The sequence below is a fragment of the Bufo bufo genome, chromosome 10, assembly GCF_905171765.1.
Source record: "Bufo bufo chromosome 10, aBufBuf1.1, whole genome shotgun sequence".
NCBI lineage: Eukaryota > Metazoa > Chordata > Amphibia > Anura > Bufonidae > Bufo > Bufo bufo.
The window spans coordinates 29,924,504-29,946,450 of NC_053398.1; the positions used below are offsets into that span (position 1 = coordinate 29,924,504).

Genomic DNA, 21,947 nt, shown 5'->3' on the forward strand with positions numbered 1-21,947 from the left:
CATGCACACAAACGTATTTTCTTTCCGTGTCCTTTCTGGGGGTTTTAGCGGACACGTTTTGAAAAGTTATTCTGTGTGCATTCTATTTCCGTATTTCCGTTCCTCAAAAAATAGAACAAGTCCTATTTTTGTCCACATAACAGACAAGGATAGGACTGTTCTATTAGGGGCCATATGTTCCATTCCGCGAAATACTGAATGCACACGGACGTCATCGTATGTATTTTGCGGTCCACAAAAAAAATACGGGTGGTGTGCATGAGCCCTTATATTGAGGAGGAGATCACTGCATGTAATAGCAGCGGTCTCCTTTTCTAGCGAGCAGACTATTTCTGGGAGGGAACTCTACCATCCTGACAATCGCCCGGATGATCTGTCAGCATAATAGTACCTTCATTTATTCTAATCCTACCTGTAATGATATCACCTCTGTGCATAGATAAGACAGACTCCACCATTCACAACAGGTGATTGTCAAATCTTATCTATTCTTTCTTTGTACAATGACCTCTGCACAGGGCACAGAGCATGCCCAGAAAACTCCTCAATAGAAGGCAATGACGTCCCCTCCTGGTCATTGGGTGTATGACCAATGGGGCTGCCGTAAAGCTATTTTTTTTTTAATGCAGTTAAGAACTGCTCAGGTAAGATGGCCGCCCCTATAATCATGTTCAGGAAATAAAATAAAAATCTACAATCAGAAAATAAAAACAGATCTGATTTTAACTGGCGGATAACATTTTTGGTGACACATTCCCTTTAAAAGTATCTAAACAAGATTCAGTGATGGGGTATGTCTCCAAACTCGGGTCAAGGGCACTGTGCCCGCTGGAGTCTATCTTGTCCTTATGGCTCTTGCGAACAAGGGATTGGTGAACATGACGTAATAAAAATCATGGAGCGGTGTGGATTCCACGGCCATTGTGACGCAACATTTTTATTTTTTTATTCTATTTCGATGTTCCTAGAGGATGTTAGTCTTAGAACTAGTTTTAGACTCCCAACCCCCCCTCCCCACACACACAAACCCAGAGACGTATGCAACACATTTCTGGTTTGGGAATGATAGTTTTGTATTTATTTTTTTTTGCCGCCAATTTTTTTAAGTCACTTTCTTCCATTCGTCCCCATTACTTGACTGTCTACAGAGTGAGGCCTCTTGCACACGACCATGTGTCCACCCATGGCCGTATTGCGGCCAGGATATGGCGAGTCCGCAATACACGGGACACTGGCCGTGTGCATTCCGCATCACGGATGCCAACTCATTCACTTAAATGGTTCCGCAAATCCGGAGATACGGAACGGAAAAAGATAGGACAAGTTTTATCTTTTTGTGGAACGGACGGATCGCGCACCCTATTCAAGTGAATGGGGTCGCGATCCGCATGCGGCTGGCCCACGTTCGGTGCCCGTACATTGCGGACTGCAATTTGCGGTCCGCAGCACACGTTGCAAGAGGCCTGAGGGGAATCTTTAGAGCAGATGGATGGAGGTAACAGATAATTCTGATGCTTTTTTTCCCCTTGGAGACACGTAGCTCTACAGGAGAGGGTTGTAGACAATGTAATGACACATTCACATGGGCCCGCTGAGCAGGCAGTGATTGGAAAGGAACAGTTCCTTCCCAATAATTGCCTGCTCATCAGAGGAGGAGCCTGATGTATAGAGACATGCGATCGCTACGATAAGGTGATTGGCAGCGCCTTTTTACGTGACAATTATCGGGAATGAGCGTTCGTAAAAATGTTCATTCCAGATAATGGTCTAGAGTAAGGGCAATTTTTTTTATTTTTTTTATTATAATGATAATGGCCAACTTTATTTGATTTTTATGGAGAAAATAAGCTGGTTGCATAAGTGTGCATACCCTTTTAAAGGATACTGTTTTAGCCTTTGTTTAGAAGATGCCTCCAGTGTAGTCATTGTTGTAGAACCCATCATTGAGCCATTGTCTTGAAGGAATCTGGGACACCTTGCTCAGAAGTGTAGTGTTCCTTGGAGCTCATTAGCTGAAGAGAGGTGTTAATCATTTTACTTCCCAGTCATATATATGTCAGGACTGAGTGGAAACGAAAGCTGACTTGTCCCCCAGTGATGGCCAAAAGCTATTTATCTCTTGATTTATGTGTGAGAAGTCCATCTTTTTTTGTTGTTGTCAGCTTTGACTAAAGAAACCTAACCCCAGCCTTGCTGTAATTTGAAACTATCTTTTCGACTTCTTCGCATAGCTATCACTAGGTGGGTGCGGTATACCTTTATCTGATGGTGAAGCCTGCACTACAATGTCATAGCCTCCGGCAGTGGTTCTATTGAGAGGTTGTCTTGGGAAATGTATTATTGCAGCTCCAGTCATTGTTTGAGTGCCATACCTGGTGCTTTGCTGAAAGTATTTTTGTCAGTATAAGTCTATGTTAAATGTTAAAAAAATTGTATTCATTAAATGCCCTGTGAAAACTCAGTTGCGTCATCTTATTCCCAGTTTCTGATGATCAACCACCTGTTGGAAAGCATTGTCCACTAAATCCACTTGCATCTGGAGCCATCAAACATTGCCGAGGTTTATCGAACCAAAAAAGGTCTTCTAAAACTTTTTTTTTTTCCTGCTTGGCTTGTAATGCATTAATTTCTGGTCATAACTTGAGATATGCAATTTAAGCCGTTCAACACCTGCAGAAAGGTCATCCATGAAGCCTTCTAGCATTTCCTGCTAACAAAGATGCTGCATACTTCAGGTATAAAGGCCTAGCATTCCTCAGGTTATATGAGGCATGCTGTGTATTTGAGACCAAACCCGGTAAGAGTCTCTTCGCAGAGAGCAGAGACCTGTGCCTTGTTATTATTACATGTGACTTACTCAATATTCACCTCTGCATTGGCGACTCTGTTCGGGGAGGACTCCTTTTTATTCAGCTAAAAAAGGGAAAACCCGAACGGAAACCAAAGTGACCCAATTATAGGCAATGGGATCCGTTTGGTTTCAGTTATGTGCCGAATCCTTCACTTCCATTATTTTCATTGTTCTTCTCCTTTTTAATAGAACAAAACAGCGGAAATAACTCTGACAGATGTGAACGTGCCCTCAACAGATTTATAGCAATTTACAGAAACCTCTGTGCTCTACAAAGCCGTAATATAACACCAATGGTGCATTGCATTGTACCCCCCTCTCTGCCTCAGAGGTTATATCTGTCGAATTCCGTATCTATTGGACGGAATAAAAAAAAATTAGGGCATGCCCCATTACATGGCACTTTACTGAGGCATTTCGCCACTAAAGTCAGTAGGGGGGAGATTTATCAAACTGGTGTAAAGTAGAACTGGCTTAGTTGCCCATGGCAACCAATCGGATTCCACCTTTCATTTTTCACAGCTCCTATTACACAAGTTTGATAAATGTCCCCATTGTTTCCAGTTGAGAAGATCAGGGCACCATACTGCGACAATGCAAGAGATCCATCAGCCTTTGCTGGCTCTGTCTGACTCCTATAAAGGGGGCTGTCCCATTTGGACACTTATGAGATATCCATAGGATATGCAATAAATATCCAATAGGTGCTAGTCCCACCTCAGACGCCTGCCCCTTTATCGACATTCGGCCCCCTATCTCACCTGTACGGGGATGGAGATGTTGGCCATGCACGTATGGCTTTCTCTATTCACTTTTATGATCTAGCACGCTTGGCTATTTACAGAGGGCTTATAGACATGAATGAAGAGTGGCCACCACTGCCTTCCTGGCGGCATGAGACAGAGGACCTTTCTCAAGAGAACAGCAGTTCCCAGAGGTGGATATGCTATAAATGTCCAGATGGGAATACCCCTCCAGCGTTTTAAAAGTCCGGCAGGCTGTTCCAGCAGAAGAATATCCTTTTAGGAGTTCACGGTCTCCAGCATAGCCGAATAATGCCAGGAAGATGGGAATCTGGTCACTTTCTGGCATAAATAGTTTTTTTGGCCGCACAGAAAGTTCTGTATGCACAACTTTTTGTCCGGCCCGATCCCCGTTGAATCTCATTGGGGTCATTGGGGGTCCGACTGTTCCCGGCACTAGATGGCTGTGCCATTTACGGTGAATTCTGGCAGGCTGTTACGAACGTTGATGTGAACGTAGGGTTAGATAGCTGTCGATAAGCTGTTCCCACCACCACTCCTCATATAACATAGATCCAGCTAAACATGCATGTGTTTTCAATGGGCAGAGCAGAATAAGCCACTGCCGGATGCATCTTGCGGTGGTTTATTTCCCTTGGGAACAAATGATTGGCCATGTTGCCTGACTCATCACCCAAGAGTTTAAATGGTCAGGCAGTCCTGAGGAAATCAGCAGGATAGGCCAACATATAACGTATGGCCGCCAGTTTTGTTTCCATCATTCTTGTATCCTGGATCATAGTTGATTTATTAATACATTTTGTATTGTTGCTTTTTTTTTTTTTTTTTATAAATGTTTGATTGCGGTTCATCTTTTATAATTAAAATTTTGTATAGTCGTACTCAAATGTGTGTGTAAAATATATATTTATTATATACACACTGTTTTTGGGACCCTTGCTATTTTCTCCCCCTTCCTTTTAAATTCAGCAAAACAGGCGTGTAATTCGTTATTGAGCAAAACCAGTGGGAGTGCTTTGTGCAGCCCTTAATTAAGGGCTTTGTATGCCTCAACAAAGGAGGGTGAAGGAAAAGTATGATTCAAGCTCATTGTTGGCTGTCCCTATTGGCCTGGTTTACTGGCCAGCTATTGGTGCCCTGTGCGCTTTCTGCACATAACTGACACTTTTGTTCGTGGTTAACAGAGGTGAAAGAAGCCAATTATTGGCTTTTTTTTTTTCAATTCCGTGAAAGGCAGCTGCAGAACGATGGAAATAAAAGGCAAATATTCTTAGATCTTAAATTTGATTCAACTTTTCTTTTTTAAATTTTTTTTATTTTTTATTCTTGGTACGTTGCTTTTAGACCGAAGAATTTTATTGTGTACTTTGAGCCTTTTAGGCTTTTAGAGGTGATGTTTACTTGTCAAGGAGGTTTAAACTTCCTGAATTCCTGTGGAGATATACAATTGGATGAAATTCTGTAACAACTATCGATTGATAGAATTTGGCAGTTTGGATGGCACTTAGTCATAGAGATGGCCTTGAAAACTTTTTAGGTTTACAATAGGGTAAAAATGAACGATTGATTACAGACTGGTAAAATTTGGCATATATGCTAAATGTGGTCATTCTCAGTGTATATATATATATATATATATATATATAATATATATATATAAAAATTCCCTTAGTAAGGACGTCAGCATTCTCAATCCTAGACATATTGGGAAAATATTTTTGGGGTATACCAGACTTTCAAAAACTGAATGTCTACCTGAGTTCTATATGGAGGAATATGGTGTTTTTAGTTGCTTAGAGCACCTAGTCTAGTCATAATGTTTGGACACTTCTGCATAGAACTGGTCTCGTATATCTGTTTTTAGGATAAGTCATAATGGACCTTCCTTGGTCTAGTTTTATTGGATCCAATTTAAGCACAGTTTGGCCTATGTGTAGTACTGTTCTTGTGGTGCTCAAAAAGTTCCACTGTTGTAGAAATCCAATTTTTAGATGGGAAATCTATGCGAGGTCAATAACATGTAGCCTTCTTATAGCTGTTGTCCTTATCTGATCTAAAGCTGTGGTTCCATTGCTGTACAGAAGAAGTGCTGACCACCTAGCCTCTATATTCAGAGGTGGATAAATTCCAGGAAGTAGCTAATATACATAGAAACAATATTTTTGGGTTATTTTCTGTTTTTAAGGTCTATGGAATTTCTTACCGTTGGCTTTTAAGAAAATCGGAAAAGCCCTTGAAATGGTCTTCAGAAGTCTACAGTCATTTGTCTACCCCTTAAAGTTTCTGTAGGCCTCATATCCTCCTCAGAGCCAGTAGATCCTTAAAGAAATATCTACAGCGTTATTTGGCTTTCGGATCTTTGCCTAGGCCTTTGATCCCTGCCTCTCTATTTCATTGTGTTGATTTTATCTAGTAAATTGGTACCAGTGGTATATGGCAGCCACTCCTTTCCTTAGCTTCTATAGCACTAACCATGTTTGAGATGATTTGCCTACATTTGGCAGTTTTTTATGTGTGTAATGACGTCTGGTGAACCTGCTCGGCTTAGAAATTGTAATAATTTTTTTTTTTTTTTTTTTTTTTTTTTCGCATCTTTAGCAATTTTATTTTTATTAATCTCCACCACAATGCTTTTTGTGCATTTGTTTCTTCAGGGAGTGAAATGCGGAAGATGAGCTCCTCCTCTACGGGGCGAATCAACCACCTACAAATTGACGCTTTGTGACTTGCTCCAATTGACACTGTTTGTTTTGTACTTTGGCATGAATTCAGCTGCTCTCTATATTGTACGTGCCAATATTTATCTTCTCTTTCACCATTCCTCCCATCCTGGACACTTGCTAAGCTCCGGGTGAGTTAATTAGAGGAAAGTAAACTGTGGCACAAGGGAAGTGGTAGCTGATGTATGTCAAAAACCACTCTTACATGGCAGCTGCCACCAGTTCATGCTTTAGTCTGTTGTCATCTAGTTTTTACGTTGGCTCTTACTTCTAAAAATCTTTTTTTTTTTTTTTTACATTTCCCTCTCTTAGATTTAGTAAGAAAAATGCACCAGAATTCTGGTGGAAATTACATTAAAAAAGGGCGCTGGCGGTGTCTGGCATATGCCAGATTAGGCAATTCTGGTATTCTGTTCCTGTGCCAAATTTGTACATTGCTGTAGATCAAGCATGTCAAACTCAAAAGCTAACATGGGCCAAAAAAACAAAATTTTAGTTTATGTGGGCCGCATCAAAAAAATATTTTTTTTTACAATATAATGCAGACGGATCCGTTCTGAACGGATCCACCGTCTGCATTATATGAGCGGATCTGTCTCAGACGGATCCGCTCTGAACGCAAGTGTGAAAGTAGCCTTAGGGGCGAGAACCTGGGATCTTTCATCCCTTGTCCTATTCAGCTCTATCAGGGTGAATAGGACTTCACACTGTCCCTGCTGCTCTGTGCCTTGTGCACACAGCATCAGGGATGTTACCATGGCAACCAGGGCTTCTGTAGCGTCCTGGCTGCCATGGTAACTGATCGGAGCCCCAGGCTTACACAGCTGGGGCTCCGATCAGAAGCTGCCACTGCACCACCAATGAGGGGGAGGGGAGAGGTCCCTGTGGCCACTGCCACCAATTATTTTAATACTGGGGGGGTTCAGAGGGGCTGGCGCACTGTGCCACCAATGATTTTAATGGGATGGGGGGTTGAGGGGGGGGGGGGATGGGGGCACACTGCACCACCAATGATAAATTACCCCTTTATACAGGAGGCTGGTACTGGCAGATCAGCAGTTAACCCCTCAGGTGCAGCACCTAAGGGGTTAACTGCCTCTGATCGCAGCCCCCTGTCAGCGACAGGGTGCCGGCAATGCGATTCTGCTGCCGGCACCCGCCTCCTGTATTGTGTTAAAGACTGACTTTCACTATCAGGCCACACAGAGCGGCGCCCAGCGATGTCTCAGCACTCACCATTAGTCCTGGGCGCCGCTCCGTTCGCCCGCAGTGCCCCATTACTGTCTCCTCTCCTGCTCCACATGCTGCTGATTACTATCGGAGCGATGGGAGGAGACATCAGCTTCACTAGTGGGCGTTCCTTCTTCCTGCGCTGCGATTGGACAGCGCTACAGCCAGGAAGAAGGAACGCCCACTAGTGACGCTGATGTCTCCTCCCATCGCTCCGATAGTAATCAGCAGCATGTGGAGCAGGAGAGGAGACAGTAAGGGGGCACTGCGGGCGAACGGAACGGAGCGGCGCCCAGGACTAATGGTGAGTGCTGAGACATCGCTCGGCACCGCTCTGTGTGGGAAATGGGAATAGTCCTATCATTGGTGGCTCAGTACGCCCGCCCCTCCTCCGCCCCTCTCTCCTCATTGGTGGCGCAGTGCGCCCGCCCCCCCCCCCCCCCCCCCCCCTCTCCTCTCATTGGTGGAAGCAGCACAGGGGGAGGGAGGACAGCTTCCTTCTCCCCGTGCTGCTGAGAGAACATGAGCGCGCCGATAGCAGCGCGCTCATCTTCATAGATACTAGACTGCCGGGCCGCAAAGATATTCATTGCGGGCCGCATGTTTGACACCCATGCTGTAGATGGAGGGAACTGTCTAAAGCCTGTATTGATGATCGCTAGTAACTGCAGTCTAAGGGTTTGTTCACACGACCGTATGGCTTTTTTAGTGTTCTGCGGGCCGTTTTTAACGGATCGTTTTTTTTTTTTTTTTTGCTTCAGTAGTGTTTCCGGTTCCGTTTTTCCGTATGGCATATACAGTATTTACATAGAAAAAGTTGGGCTGGGCATAAAAATTTCAGTAGATGGTTCTGCAAAAAACGGAACGGATATGGAAGACCTAAAGAGTACATTCTGTATGTGTGGTTTTTTAATTTTAAATTTTTTTTCCTTTCCTCCGGACTCATTGACTTGAATGGAGTCACGGAACGTGATTTGCGGGCAATAATAGAACATGCATACGGAGTACATTCCGTGTTTTTTTTTTTTTGTTTTTTTATGTTTTTTTTTTGCGGAACCATTGAAATTAATAGTTCCGTATACGGAACAAAAAAAACGGCCCATATACGGAACGCAAAAAAAAAATACTGCTGCGGATTACCCAATTTTTCTTATTCATTGGGCGTTCTGAAAGATCACGATTTGCCGGCGGTAGATTGTGCTGTCTATTCACAATCTGCTGTGGCAAATAACTAGACAGCATGGGGACGAGTGATGCTATAATGCTACTCCTCCCCATACTGTGAAGGAGATCTCTGCATGTAATAGCAGCGGTCTCCTCCGCTAGCGAGCTGACGATTTACAAGGAAGGAACGCTTCCCTCCCGACAATCGGCTGGTGTAATACAGCTTTCAGGGTACTTTTAACATATTTGGCAGTGGATCCACCAGGCTGTTCTGGCAGAGAGTAGCCTGTTTGCTTTTTATTTATTTTTTATTTTATTTTTTTGGCTTATCCGGCACTGTCGGATTCTACAGTTCACCGCCAGATCCCCATTGACTATAATGGGGTCCGGAGGTGATCAGGCCACTTTCTGGCATAAATGCTGGATTTTGACCGGACAAAAATCATTGCATGCAACGTTTTTTGTCCAGCCTGCATTTGCGCCAGGTCAGGCACGCCGCAGATGTGAACGTACCCTAAACTGTCTAAATTTGCACCAAATTTATTCATCCACCTACTTGAGAAACTAATACATTTGGCACAATGAAGAAGGGCTAGAGGGTGGTTCAGAACTACAAAAATTGGTCTATTCCTCTACAACCCTCCCCCGAAAGAGCAGTACTCCTATCCTGGTCAGTTTCTTGTTCCAATTCCTTTTAATTGATTTTGTATATCTGAGGCCATCTACACTAGAGAATCTTCACCCATAGGCCTTGATTGGAGAGATCTGTCATAATTTTTATATATAATAAATATATATATATATATATATATATATATATATATATATATATATATATATATATATATATATTATTATTTTTTTGTTTCCTGTCTTGATGTAATACACTGTAATTTGTTGCAGGTCTCTCTGTACATCTCCTGGTCTATGTACGTACGTTTTTATTTGACGCAAAGGTGTCTTCCCCAGTAAACCTGTAGGAGTGGGAATCATTTGTACTAATGGGAATCTGCTCTTTTTCTCCCAGGGGGTATTTAGTGTTTTTCCTTTTTCTCTTGCTAGTCTAGTAGTTAGAGCCTTATCTTAAATACCTGACCCCTGAATTCATTATCTGCAACCTCTGCAGCCACAGAGTGTGATGTGAATGGAATACATTCACTGTGAGGCTCACCAGGGTAATGAATCGAGGTGGAGTGCATGTGAACGGGCATTTAACCTTTGTGCAACCCGACAGGAAGCTACAGGGACATTTTAAAATTCTTTTTTTTTTTTTTTTCTCTGTGCAGAATTTGAACATCCGATTTTGTTCTTCCAAATGTATAATTTCTATAATTTAGTAGAATACAAACGAGAGGGACGAAATATTGTGTCTGATCTATGCCACTGATTGACAAGAGGGACTGTAGAATTCAGAAATGCCTAGTAGATTAAGGGTACATTCACACGACCGTATGTGTTTTGCAGTCCGCAAATTGCAGATCCGCAAAACACGGATACCGGCCGTGTGAATGTAGCCGGCCCTATGATTGAAATGCCCATTGTCCGCGATTGCGGACAAGAATAGGACATGCTCTATCTTTTTTGCGGGGCCGCGGAACGGATCTACGAATGCGGACAGCATATTGTGTGCTGTCAGCATCTTTTGCGTCCCCATTGAAATGAGCGGAGCCAAAAATAGTCATTTGAATGTCCCAAAATATTATGTGCTTCTGTGTAACTTCTTCTTATCTGACTGGCACATAACTCTGTGCCTTTCCGTAGACTTCCATAGCAACATCTCTAAAATGCTCCTAGAATCATAATCTCATCAGAACTACTCCTGTCCTGTTAGGGCCTACGGAGGTCCTACTTGAGGTTCTCTGCTTCTGGAACTTCTCCCACTCTGGCAGCCTTGGCCTGGCCATGTATTACAGTCACTCATTCTTTTGAATTATCACCATGTAATACTACATTAAAAGGTTTTGTCTGGGATTTATATATTGATGGCCAATCCTCAGGAAAGGACATCAATATCAGACTGGTCGTGGTCCATCAACCTGCCCCCCTTCTCCTCAGTACTCTCCACCGGACTTGGTTCTCTTGGCTACAGCGATGACCATTCGAACTCGCACAAGAACTCCAGCCTATCACTAACCTCTCAAGCCAGGTATTTGCTGCAGTGGTTGCGTGTATATGGCCACCTCATCGCAGCACCTAAGGGATCATAACCCAACGGGGAGCCTGGTTCAGGAAAGATGGGCAGTTTAACAGGTCGTTTTTTTTTTTTTTTTTATATATATATTTTATGCAATTTTTCCCTTTGGTTACAGTTCGTCTTCTCTCATTCAAACCCTTGAAATGTGGTCTGAACTTGATGATTTCGGCAGGATCGGCGACAATTCAAAGTTTTTACCATAGAAAAGTAGAAAAGATTACAATACTCTAGTTTAACATTTGCTTTGGTGTTGGTGACGTTCCTGCCAGGTTTGACCGTTGCAGCAATAGTAAGCCGCAAGCAAGAATACATTTCAAACCGGTCCAGTGCGTTGTTATATTTAAGATTTCATAATCTCTAGTGTAAGAGAAGCGTGCACTTCTAAATTCAATGGCAGGTTTACTTTTCAAGACCCGTAGCCAAGGCTTATTTTGGACCCCCCTCCTAAATAAAGACATGGAGAAAGTGAGTCTGTTGCCAGGGTGCAGGAAACCATCAAAACACAATTGCTGACCCAAGTGCAATAAATAATCCGGTCTTTACAGTCTTGTAAAACATATTTTTAGTCAAAAATAATAGTGCCAAATGTATTGCATATTTTCCATTTTAAGACTGTGTATTCCTTGTGCTACTTCAGGCTATTGCCGTGCAGAGTTTGACATTTCCAAACCGTCACGTCTAATTTAAAAGTGGCAAAGCATTAGCTGGCTCGCCCACGCGTTGTGGTGTTTTCATAAGTTATCTTTTCCTGAACTTCTGAGTATTTAAAAAAAAATATATATTTTTTTTTCCCCCTTTTGTAGAGGAAGCTAGACAGTAATTGCTCCTGAACTGTTGTCAACTCGCTTGCATTTTTTTTATTTTTATTTTATTTTATATAATGGTGCTGAATACTATGGAAAGGTTATTTTTGGCTTCTCGTTAGACAGGTCCTTCACAAACCATTTTGTCCATGAAGATAGCGGCGGACATGCTTGAGGGCCTGAATAGCTGGTGTTGGATTTTTAATGCTTGTTTTTGTGAGACATGCATTTTTTTAGCAGAGTGTTAGAAGAAAGCTTTTGAAAAAGACTTTCGAGATCTCTCAGAATGGGATCATATGCCGTCCTTTAGGGCTCATGCACACGGCCGATGGTCGGCCGTTCCATTGCGGTCCCCAATGCACGGGCAAAATCCCTGCGGATTCCGCAGACGGATCCAGACCTATTCAACTTGAATGAGTCCGTGATCCATCCGCCCCGCCAAAAATAGAACTCTGTGTAGTGCTTCTGTGGGGTTCCGTGCCTTCATTCCGCACCAGACCTTCGGATTGCGGACCCGTTGAAGTGAATGGGTCTGCATCAGTGATGCAGGGTGCAAATGGCTCGGTGCCCGTGTATCGCGGACCTGCTTTTTGCATATACGGGTTACGGCCGGAACACGTTCTTGTGCATGAGCCCTTAGCGGCCATTCACACATCCACAAGTGTTTTGCAGTCTGCAAATTGCGGATACGCGAAACACTGACACCGGCCATGTGTGTTCCACATTTCGCGGACCACACATGGCCGACACTATCAACGAAATGCCTATTCTGGTCTCTGGCTGTGGACAAGAAATAGAGCATGTCCTATCTTTTTTTTTTTTGTGGGTCCGCGGAACAAGACTACGGATGCGGACATCATACGGTGTGCTGCCGCATGTTTTGCAACCCCATTGAAATAAATGGGTCCTCACTTGTTCTGTAAAATTAAGAAATGGATGCGGACCCATTCATGCGGATGTGTGAATGGCCCTTTACCCTAAATCTATATACAGCTCATGTGAAACCTGGCCTCAATGCCCATTTACACATGCCGGCTGATCAACCAATTATTAGGAACTAACCATTTGCTCTAGGTAATCTTGTGCAAGTCAGAGGAGGTGAGAGCTGCATCTACATACAGCAATCATCTCCTCTGGGAATGAGTGATCACTGCTGCAATCCCTTATCCCCACCCCCCATAGATTAAAGGGGTTTTCTGGAATTTTACTACTGATAACTTATCCTCATGGATAGGTCATCAATATCTGATCAATGGGGGTCCGACCCCCACCAATCAACTGTTTGAGAAGGCATTGGCGCTCCTGTGAGCAACACAGCCTTCTCGCAGCTTACCTAGCACAGCGCTGTGCTTTGTATCGTGATCAGCACGATTTGAAGTGACTTGGGCTAAGTGCGATACCAAACACAGCCGCTATCCATTGTACGGCGCCGTGCTTGGTGAGCGCTGAGAAGGCTGCGCTGCTCACAGGAGTGCTGGTGCCTTCTCAAACAGCTGATTGGCGGAGATCCTGGGTGTCAGACCCCCACAGGTCATCAGTATCTGATCGATAATGAGGATAGGCCATCAGTAGTATAAAATCCCAGAGAACCCCTTTAATTGTTTCTGGGCAGCAGATCCCTTTTTACAAAGCACGCTCTGCTGCCAACGAACAGAGATGCATCAGCGATGCTTTCACCCAATGGATGAGCATTCGCACCTTCATTAAGTGGTGGCACCTTTACACTGGCTAATTATCGGTAAAGAACGTGTTTATAGATGACGACCCCATTAATGGTAACCTATGGACAATCCTAAAAATCCAGCATGCAAAATAGCCCCATGCCGGTTTATCATAAAAACAAATGATGGGTGGGTGTTTTGATGGGTGATCAGACACTCCTGGTAATAAGGGATACAGAATCCTATAAAACTAATATCGTTGTGAGGTTCCTGTACAGATTTTTACCTTAAGGAGGTTGTCGGGCATATTTTAAAAAAATATGATAAAATTAACATACTATGGATGCCTGTATGTACCTACTTCATCCCCCGTCACTTCCAGCTCTGATGATATCTGCCAGGCTTTGGCGGCAGCAATGATCTGCTCCTATCTCCCTCTTCACTGCTGCAGCCAGTCATTGGCTGCAGAGGTTATTTGCTGTCTACCACCAAGGATAGTGATTGGCTACAGCAGTGTCTGGGGTATATGGTCATTGATGCAACCAAACTAAGCTTGGCAGATAGTATCGGAGCTTGAAGTGGCGGGGAATTAAATGGATACACAGATGACGTCATGGCTGCAGCGGCGGGAAGGATTGATGAGGCAGTGGTGGAGGATGAAATACGGTTAGTATATTCTTCTTTTATTATTTAATGATAATTGCTGAATTTAGGGACTTTTTGTATTAGGTTTTTTTTATAATTTAGACGACCATTTTAAGGCGGATCTGTCCCCATAATACATGGCTACCATCGATCGGTGAGGTGGGTTAAACCCTTTTCTTTCTAATGAATATAGCAAAATCCTAAATCTGAGCCATGATATATCTATTAGCCAAATTATGCCATATTTTACTGGTTCCAACCATCTTAAATTTTATGTGTTTTATTGTGTTTCTTAGCCATAATCTAATGTATATTGGGGAAGACATGAGCCATTGTCAAGGTCTTGTGTCTGTCATTCTCTTGCTTTACTATTACTTTTCTGTCTATAGTTTCTGTGACTATAGGGACCCATTTACTAACGCTGTTTAATATTTAGACCAGGTAGTAAGATGATGCCCCAAATATATCATAGTGACCTATGTTGTGTGATACATTTGGCACATCTCTGAAGAAGGTAGACAACTCTCTTCCTTTCATCTGCTCAAGGTGGGCTTACTTCACCCCATTATTTGCACCAAAAAACCCTGCACATGCTATTAATCTGGCACATTTTACAAAGTCTCCTCCCCTTTTAAAAAAATAAAAAAAAATCTTGTGAGACGCACAGTATTTTGTGTGAAATAGTTCATCTGCCCCATGGTGTCTTCTGGACCATACCAACTCTGATTAGATGTGTAGAATTTCTGTCTCGAGGACAGATGGTGGTGAAGATGTTCAAGGATGAGCCTTCTGAATTTGGGAGAGGGGCCAACACAAACAGTAACTTTGTTTATAGTCCGCTGACATTATTCTGTATTGTTTCTAGGGTTGTGCGGTCTATGGCTTAGTGTTCCTGGCAGAATTTTTTTGTGTTTTTTTTTGTTTTGGGTTTTCAGTGTAAATTCTATTTAGAGGTTATTCAGGGTGGGAGGGTGTTGATATTTTTTAAAAGGTCAGCATGGGTTGAAAATAAGCATTCCTCGCCGATTCCCACGCCGCTGCTCTGGTCAGTGTTTGTACAGAACATGTAAGTTTTACACCCAGAAACCTCTCCGTCCCAGAAGCATTAACTAATCTCAGCTAAGATGATAGGGGTGTGTCTGTCAGACTGCGTGTTGACTGACCCCAGTAGCAACCAGCAGCATTGTGAATGCTCTGAATGAAAATATTAAAAATATGTACACGTTGGATCAGGCATCCTCAAACTGCGGCTCTCCAGCTCCCAGTATGCCCGATCGGCCTACAGCAGGGCATTGTGGGAGTTGTAGTTTTACAACAGCTAGAGGGCCGCAGTTTGAGGATGGTCAGGCAGTGCTTCCTAAATTGACAGGTTTGGCCAGCTTAAAGGGGGGTTATCCTTCTGATGCACGGCCGCTGCTGCATCTCCTCGTTTCACCGGGGGGGATTGAGGGCAGCCAATAGCAGGCAGCGACAGGAACGAGCCTCCCTAGCATCATGGGTGTAGTGAGGCTAGTTACTGTCACGGCCTGCTATTGGCTGACCACCCCTAACCCCGCCCCTCCATCACCGGATATGCTTGGTATTGCAGCTCAGCCTCATGCAATTTAATGGGATAGAGCTGCGGCTAGGCTGTGTGACCGATGAACATTGCATCACTGGCCTAGGGTAAGCTCCCGAAACAGCTGATTAGCGAGGGTCCCAGATGTCAGACCGCCATACCAACCCCCGCCTGCCGATTAGATACTTATGGCCTATTCTGAGGTAGGTCACCAGTATAAAAAAGTTGGAAAACCCCTTTAATAGTTAGACCCCAGTAGACTGGTTATGTATCAAAAATATGATTTATCAGGCCCTGGCTCGAAATGTTTTGTTGGAAATTGTTATGCAGGTTCGAGCTTGGCACTTTTCAGCTGCCACATCTAGGTTGCATGGCACTACGTGGCAGCCCTATATTTACTTGGACTGTAAATCATAACTGGATACTAATTTAAGATACAGAACACATGTTTGTCCACAGCTGACCCTGTTCTTATGGGGTTTTTCATGGTCTGCAGATTGCTGACATCAAGATTTTGTGCTCGATGTAATAAAAACATATTTTAAAAATTTTGTGTTGGCAACATTCAAAGATGCTATCTGAAAAAGAAAAGATAATAAGCCTTAAAAGCGTAGATTCACCTTTAGTAAACATGTGGGAATGATCTATGTCTGTACTTTCTGTTGGAGGTTGCATTCAAGTTGTGACATCTAGAGTAGCACAGCGCGCAACCGTGTTCTTGCCGTCGAAACTGTTGAAACATCGAAACCCTAGTGGAACCCATTACAGTTCAGTGCGGTCTGTCCGGTGGCGTTTCGATCATTCTTGTCACAGCATCAGGAGCCATAGCACAGATTTTTATCAAAGTCTAAAGGCTCCATTACCAGGGTGACTATCGGGAATGGACATTTGTAGAAACGGTCTGAACATCCCACAGATCAGCCGACAAATGAACTGTTTTCATGTCATTTAATCGGCTCTTTTATGCAAGCAGCACACCTTCACAGGGGATGTGCTGCTGACACTGTGCAAAGTGTATGGGGGCAAGTGATCTTTCTAACAGTCATTCACTCCCATGAAGTTTGTATTGGCCCATGTAAAGAACCTTTAAAAGAGTATCAGTCAATTTGATGTATCGGCAGCCCTTATGGCTCCGCTGCTACTTGTGTAGACGAAGTTGACAGATTTTAAAGAGCACCTTCAGCAGGATCAACTCTATTAAACCAGACAAACTACTTTATAGAGTTGATCCAGTTGATTAAAATGATACCTGTCTTGTGAAAATCGGTTGCAGGGTTCCTGAGATACAAAGACTTTTATTCTTCATGTAAATGAGGGATCAGTGCACCAAGAGGCGGGGCCTATCCACTCGGTGCTCCTTAGCTTTCCAGTGCTGGCCATGCTGCTCTGAGCACTCAAGCCCTCCTTAGCATGAAGAATGAAAGTAGCTGTTTCTTGGGGATGCCACAACTGATTTTCACAAGAAAGGTATTATTTTAATCAGTGGAACCTACCCTAACAGGCAGTATGCCTGGTTTAATGGGGTTGATGTTACTAACAGGTGACCTTCAAATCTTACAAACCACCACCATAACATTAGCAGACTGTTCTGTTGGGTTAGGCAGGCACTCCGATTTTCACCGTCATGGTTGCTGTTGGCAATTGGAAGTTGTACAAATGTATAGATAATTTTACCTAGTTTGCTTTTCTCGCATGGTTTAGGTTTTAATGTGATTTGGATGAGATTATCAGTATATTTTTTTTAGGTGACTCGTGGAAAGAGGCCACAAGCAAAAGTACAAACAAGTGGCAGAATAGGTGGACTATTACTAATTGTGCTTCTGTTTTAAAATTCCAAATAAAATGTTCAAGTTCCTAATATTTTTTTATTTATTTTTTATTTTCAGGGATATCAGTATGAACAACATCACAAAGTTGCCAGAAGGTGCATTCAAAGGCTTGCCTTACCTTGTAGAATTGTAAGTATATATGTCCATTATGATATCTGAATTTAGATTTTGGATTAAAAATCCTCCATATTTTACAAGTATGGCATGCTCTCTACTGGACTGTATTATGGATCTGTATGCACACTGATATATGGGATCATTTATCAAACTGGCTGATGGAACTCTTGCATGTGTCCAAGTAGGGGTGGGCGATATGGCCTAAAATCTATATTGCGATATAATTTTAAGCATATCCGATATATATCGCAATATAGTCTATATTTCGGGGAGGGGGGGGGGGTTAAACTTTTTTTTTCTTTTTTTTTTTTTCTTTACTTTTTATTTAACTATTAGTAGCCTCCTTAGGGGCTGGAAGCCTTGTCCTATTCACCCTAATAGAGCTCTATGAGGGTGAATAGGACTTCACACTACGCCTGCTGCCCTGTGCATTGTGCACATATCAGCAGGGAGCTGACTTTGGCAGCCAGGGCTTGAGTAGCGTCCTGGCTGCCACGTAACCAATCGGAGCCCCAGGCTTACACTGCTGGGGCTCCGATCAGAAGCTGCCACCCTGGGGCTACTACCACCAATGATTTAATTGTGTGGATGGGGGGTTCGCAATTAATATAATACTTAGAAGGGAGGTGCTGTGGCCACTGCGCCACCAATGAATATAGTTAATATGCCTGAATACAAACGTAGCCTGCATGTGCCGGCCATATCCCATACCTGGCCTCTATTTGCGCAGTAATAGAGGCCAGGTATGGGATATGGCCGGCACATGCAGGCTACGTTTGTATTCAGGAATATTAACTATATTCATTGATGGCGCGGTGGCCACAGCTCCTCCTACTCTGTTCTCATTGGTGGCGCAGTGGCCACAGTTCCTCCCCTCCTCCTCCTAGTCGGTTCTCATTGGTGGTCAGCGGCAGCCGCACACAGTGGGGAGGGAGGGACTCCCTCCTTCTCTACTGTGCCGGCTCTGGAGAACATGGTGTGTGCCGAGAGCGGCGCATGCAATGTTCTACCGCGATATAAACGGAATCTCTAGCTTTGGCCAAATTTATATCGTTTATATTGCATATCGTCTATATCGCCCACCCCTATGTCCAAGTGTGGTGCCCTGATCTTCTCAACTAGAAAAACCAGGTGCTATTTATCAAACTGGTGTAAAGTAGAACTGGCTTAGTTGCCCATAGCAATCAGTCAGATTCCACCTTTAATTTTTAACACCTCCTATGGAGGTGGAATCTGGTTGGTTGCTATGGGCAACTTAGCCAGTTGTACTTTATACCAGTTTGATAAATCTTCCCCATAGTTTGGAAAAATGAGCAGGTATCTCGGAATATGAAAAACGGTAGTCTTTCTGGGTTTGTGTTTGCCAATCAGGTTCTGACATCTGGAATTTTGCCCTATATTCAGACAACTAGGGCTGCAGCTATCGATTATTTTAGTAATCAAGTATTCTATTATTCTAATCCAATGATTAATCGAGTACTCTAATAAGAAAAAAAAACGAATTAAAAGAACATTTTCCTTTATAAAAACTCATCAGCCTCCCCCCAGTGCCACCAGTCGTCTGTGCCACTGGCTCCCCCCAGTTGCATCAAAAGCGATCTGGTAAGTGCTTCACCCTCTTCCAGTGACGCCATGTTCATCAATCACATGGCAATACCAAGCACAGCCACTATGCATTGTAATCACTTTGAGGGTGCCGCTCTTACAGCTGATTGGTGGGGGTCCGACTCCCTGCACCCCAGCCAATCAGATATTGATGACCTGTCCTGAGGATAGGCCATTTAAAATCCTGGACAACACCTTCAAACCTGTTGCCATTGACATCATAGCCAACTTTGATCTGTAAACCCCAGTATTTTGGCTCGAACAACACAATCCAGTATCTGCTTGCTCCACTATTTTGTAGACCACCTTGGATCTCCACATTATTATAACAATGACTGTGTATCATTTCATTGTCTGAGTGAGTGGGTAATAAGATTTCTATGTATTGGCAAACAGATGTACTGAGCCATAACGCTTTCGACATTGTGCCAATCACGACTGTTCCATATTTGTACACGTGTGTTCAAAATGGCGTAAAGTCAAACTAATTAGTGTTTACACTATCTAAGTGGGTGGGAGCTTTCTAAACCGCAAGCTGTGTATATCTAAGGGTCCGCAAGACTGCTTTTCCAACTGATTCCAATTAGCCCGTCCTGTCGTTCTGTTCGTACGATGAGTGTGTTGCTTCGTTCTGTCAAAATTTAGATGAAAAATAGCTTATTCAATATGTACACAAAGCATAAAGAAGCACGTTCTAGTCCGTGCCGCACAAAATTTGACTCTTGTTTTCCTATCCTTTCAAGGGCAGGGGCGGTCTCTGCCATAGACGGTGTTCATTGAAGCTGGACTGGTGTGACCTAGTTCTAGCATTTGGAAATATACACAACGAGTTGTGAGAAATCCACTTTCATGCGTAACAAAGGGTGTGACGAGGGTGGAATTTGTAATTAGCATCTATTAGCGGAACAGACCTCTGAGCACGCAGAGTAGTTGAAGGGAAGAAAAGGGAAAAAAAATTGTTTCTTACGTTATAGGGGTTTTCTAGTTTAGAGAGACCATTTACATATACCCCATTCGGTTAGTGAATTTTAAGTTAATAGAGGGGGGGGGGGGGAGTCCTTTGTTTAGGAGCCTTCTCCTGTAGTTGGCTTATTGTCAAGAAACCTAACAAGTTGATATTGTCCGCACCTATGGACCCTTTAAGGCCTGGTTTGCACTTTAAATTTCTGAGGCCTTTTTATTTAGGGTGCTCCCCTCCTTCCATGTAGCTCAGAGCCAGGGGTGCCCAAGAGACTGTTAAGTTCTATAATGGGATCAGTCAAGGTTCCATTATGGTTTCTGTAGTTTAGATGGCAAGAAAGCATGGTCTGATAAAATTGCCAATGGATGTACTACCAACGCATTCCCAATTCTGCTCTTGGGTTATTTTAGCTGAGCCATTATAACACCGTGGGATTACTGTACTTACTGTGCAAGTTCAGAGCCTGGGGAAAAGATCAAACTTCAGTTCTTCACTTCATGGTCTGTGCAGACACTGCACCTGCTAGGAATGAAGGAGGAGATTCACTTAAAGGGGTATTATACTTGTGACACATTATCTCCTATTCGCAGGTTGGTGGGGTTCCTGCCACTGGGACACCCACAGATTTTGGGTAGATCCCGAGGGGTACAGAGTTTCCTTTCTCATGATCGGGGGGGTCCCAGCTGTAGGACCCCTACTGATCTAATAGTTTTGTCCTATTGATGGGGAATCACTTGTCACACCTGGCATACTCCTTTAAAGGCTCACCCTGTCATTTGGCTTGTAAAGGCTGCTGCCAATATAAAACCCCCCCCCCCCCCCAGCCACCTCCCTGCGCTGTCCCACTCATTGCTTTACGCGTGCCTCCTGCGCTGCAGCATAAAACTCCCGGTGGTCCGAGTGTCTGTTTTGGCTGATGCTGCCTTACAGACATCCCTAAATTGCTTCCAGATGAGTCTCTTGGGCAGACAATAGAGACACGTTAAAAGCTTTTTAGATTGCAACATGTAGTCCTTTAATGGACTCTTGGCAGGTTATTGATTCGGCACAGAGTACCTTCTTTTATCTTCAGGAACTGTCCAACAATCCGGCATCTTCCGGACCTTTAGTTGTCAGATATTCTGATACCTAGGACTACTTGATGCTCCTCTAGCGAAATGTAAAGCCTTTTTTAGGGATTTGTTATTTATTTTTTATCCTCCCCACCGCAGTTCTGATTTTTCAAAGTTCTGCAGAATTAATTTGCATTCGGATCTGCCACCTCTGTAACTGAACGTATTAGCTCAGCCCTGTATGGAGGAACGGCTCTAAACTTCCCTCTCCATTAGCCAAAAATGAGTTACCAACAATGAGCTCTTCCTCTGGTGGACCATACCCACTCATTTGAGTTGAATGGCCGAATGCAGTACCTCTTTCCAATAATAGTGGCGTCTTTAGCGGAAATGACTAGCGACAGCAACTCCCTTTGCAACATTAGCTAGTTAATCGGCATCTAGGCAGCATTTAGGCCTCTTTTGGACAAACAAGTGGAAACTTGTCCATGTTCTGGATGACTTGTTTTTCAATGGACTACACACTACTAAGTTCATGTGCAATCCAGTTCTGCCCACAGACTCGCATGCTGTGATTTTCATGGCACAGACCAATGGTCATGAGCGGACTGGCCATAGACCCTACAGGGGAATTTCCAGGTGGCCCAATGCAAAGGGGGCCACCCAAGCCTTCCTCATGGTACCAGCCAGGTTCATAAAGATCTGATGGCCTCAGCATTAATTAATGTAGGAGCATCAAGCACTTAGGCACCTGTCCAGCGGCCGCAGGTGCCATCTTGAACTCAACTTTATT

General features: G+C 43.5%; 1 protein-coding gene across 1 annotated transcript in view; it reads left to right on the plus strand.

Annotated features, from left to right (window-relative positions):
- The window catches only part of LGR4 (leucine rich repeat containing G protein-coupled receptor 4), an 86,698-nt gene that overhangs the window by 19,496 nt on the left and 45,255 nt on the right, over positions 1 to 21,947 (plus strand). The window contains exon 2 of the mRNA XM_040409446.1: positions 17,477 to 17,548. Within this exon, the coding sequence (XP_040265380.1) occupies positions 17,477 to 17,548 (72 nt within the window). The remainder of the gene's footprint in view (positions 1 to 17,476; positions 17,549 to 21,947) is intronic.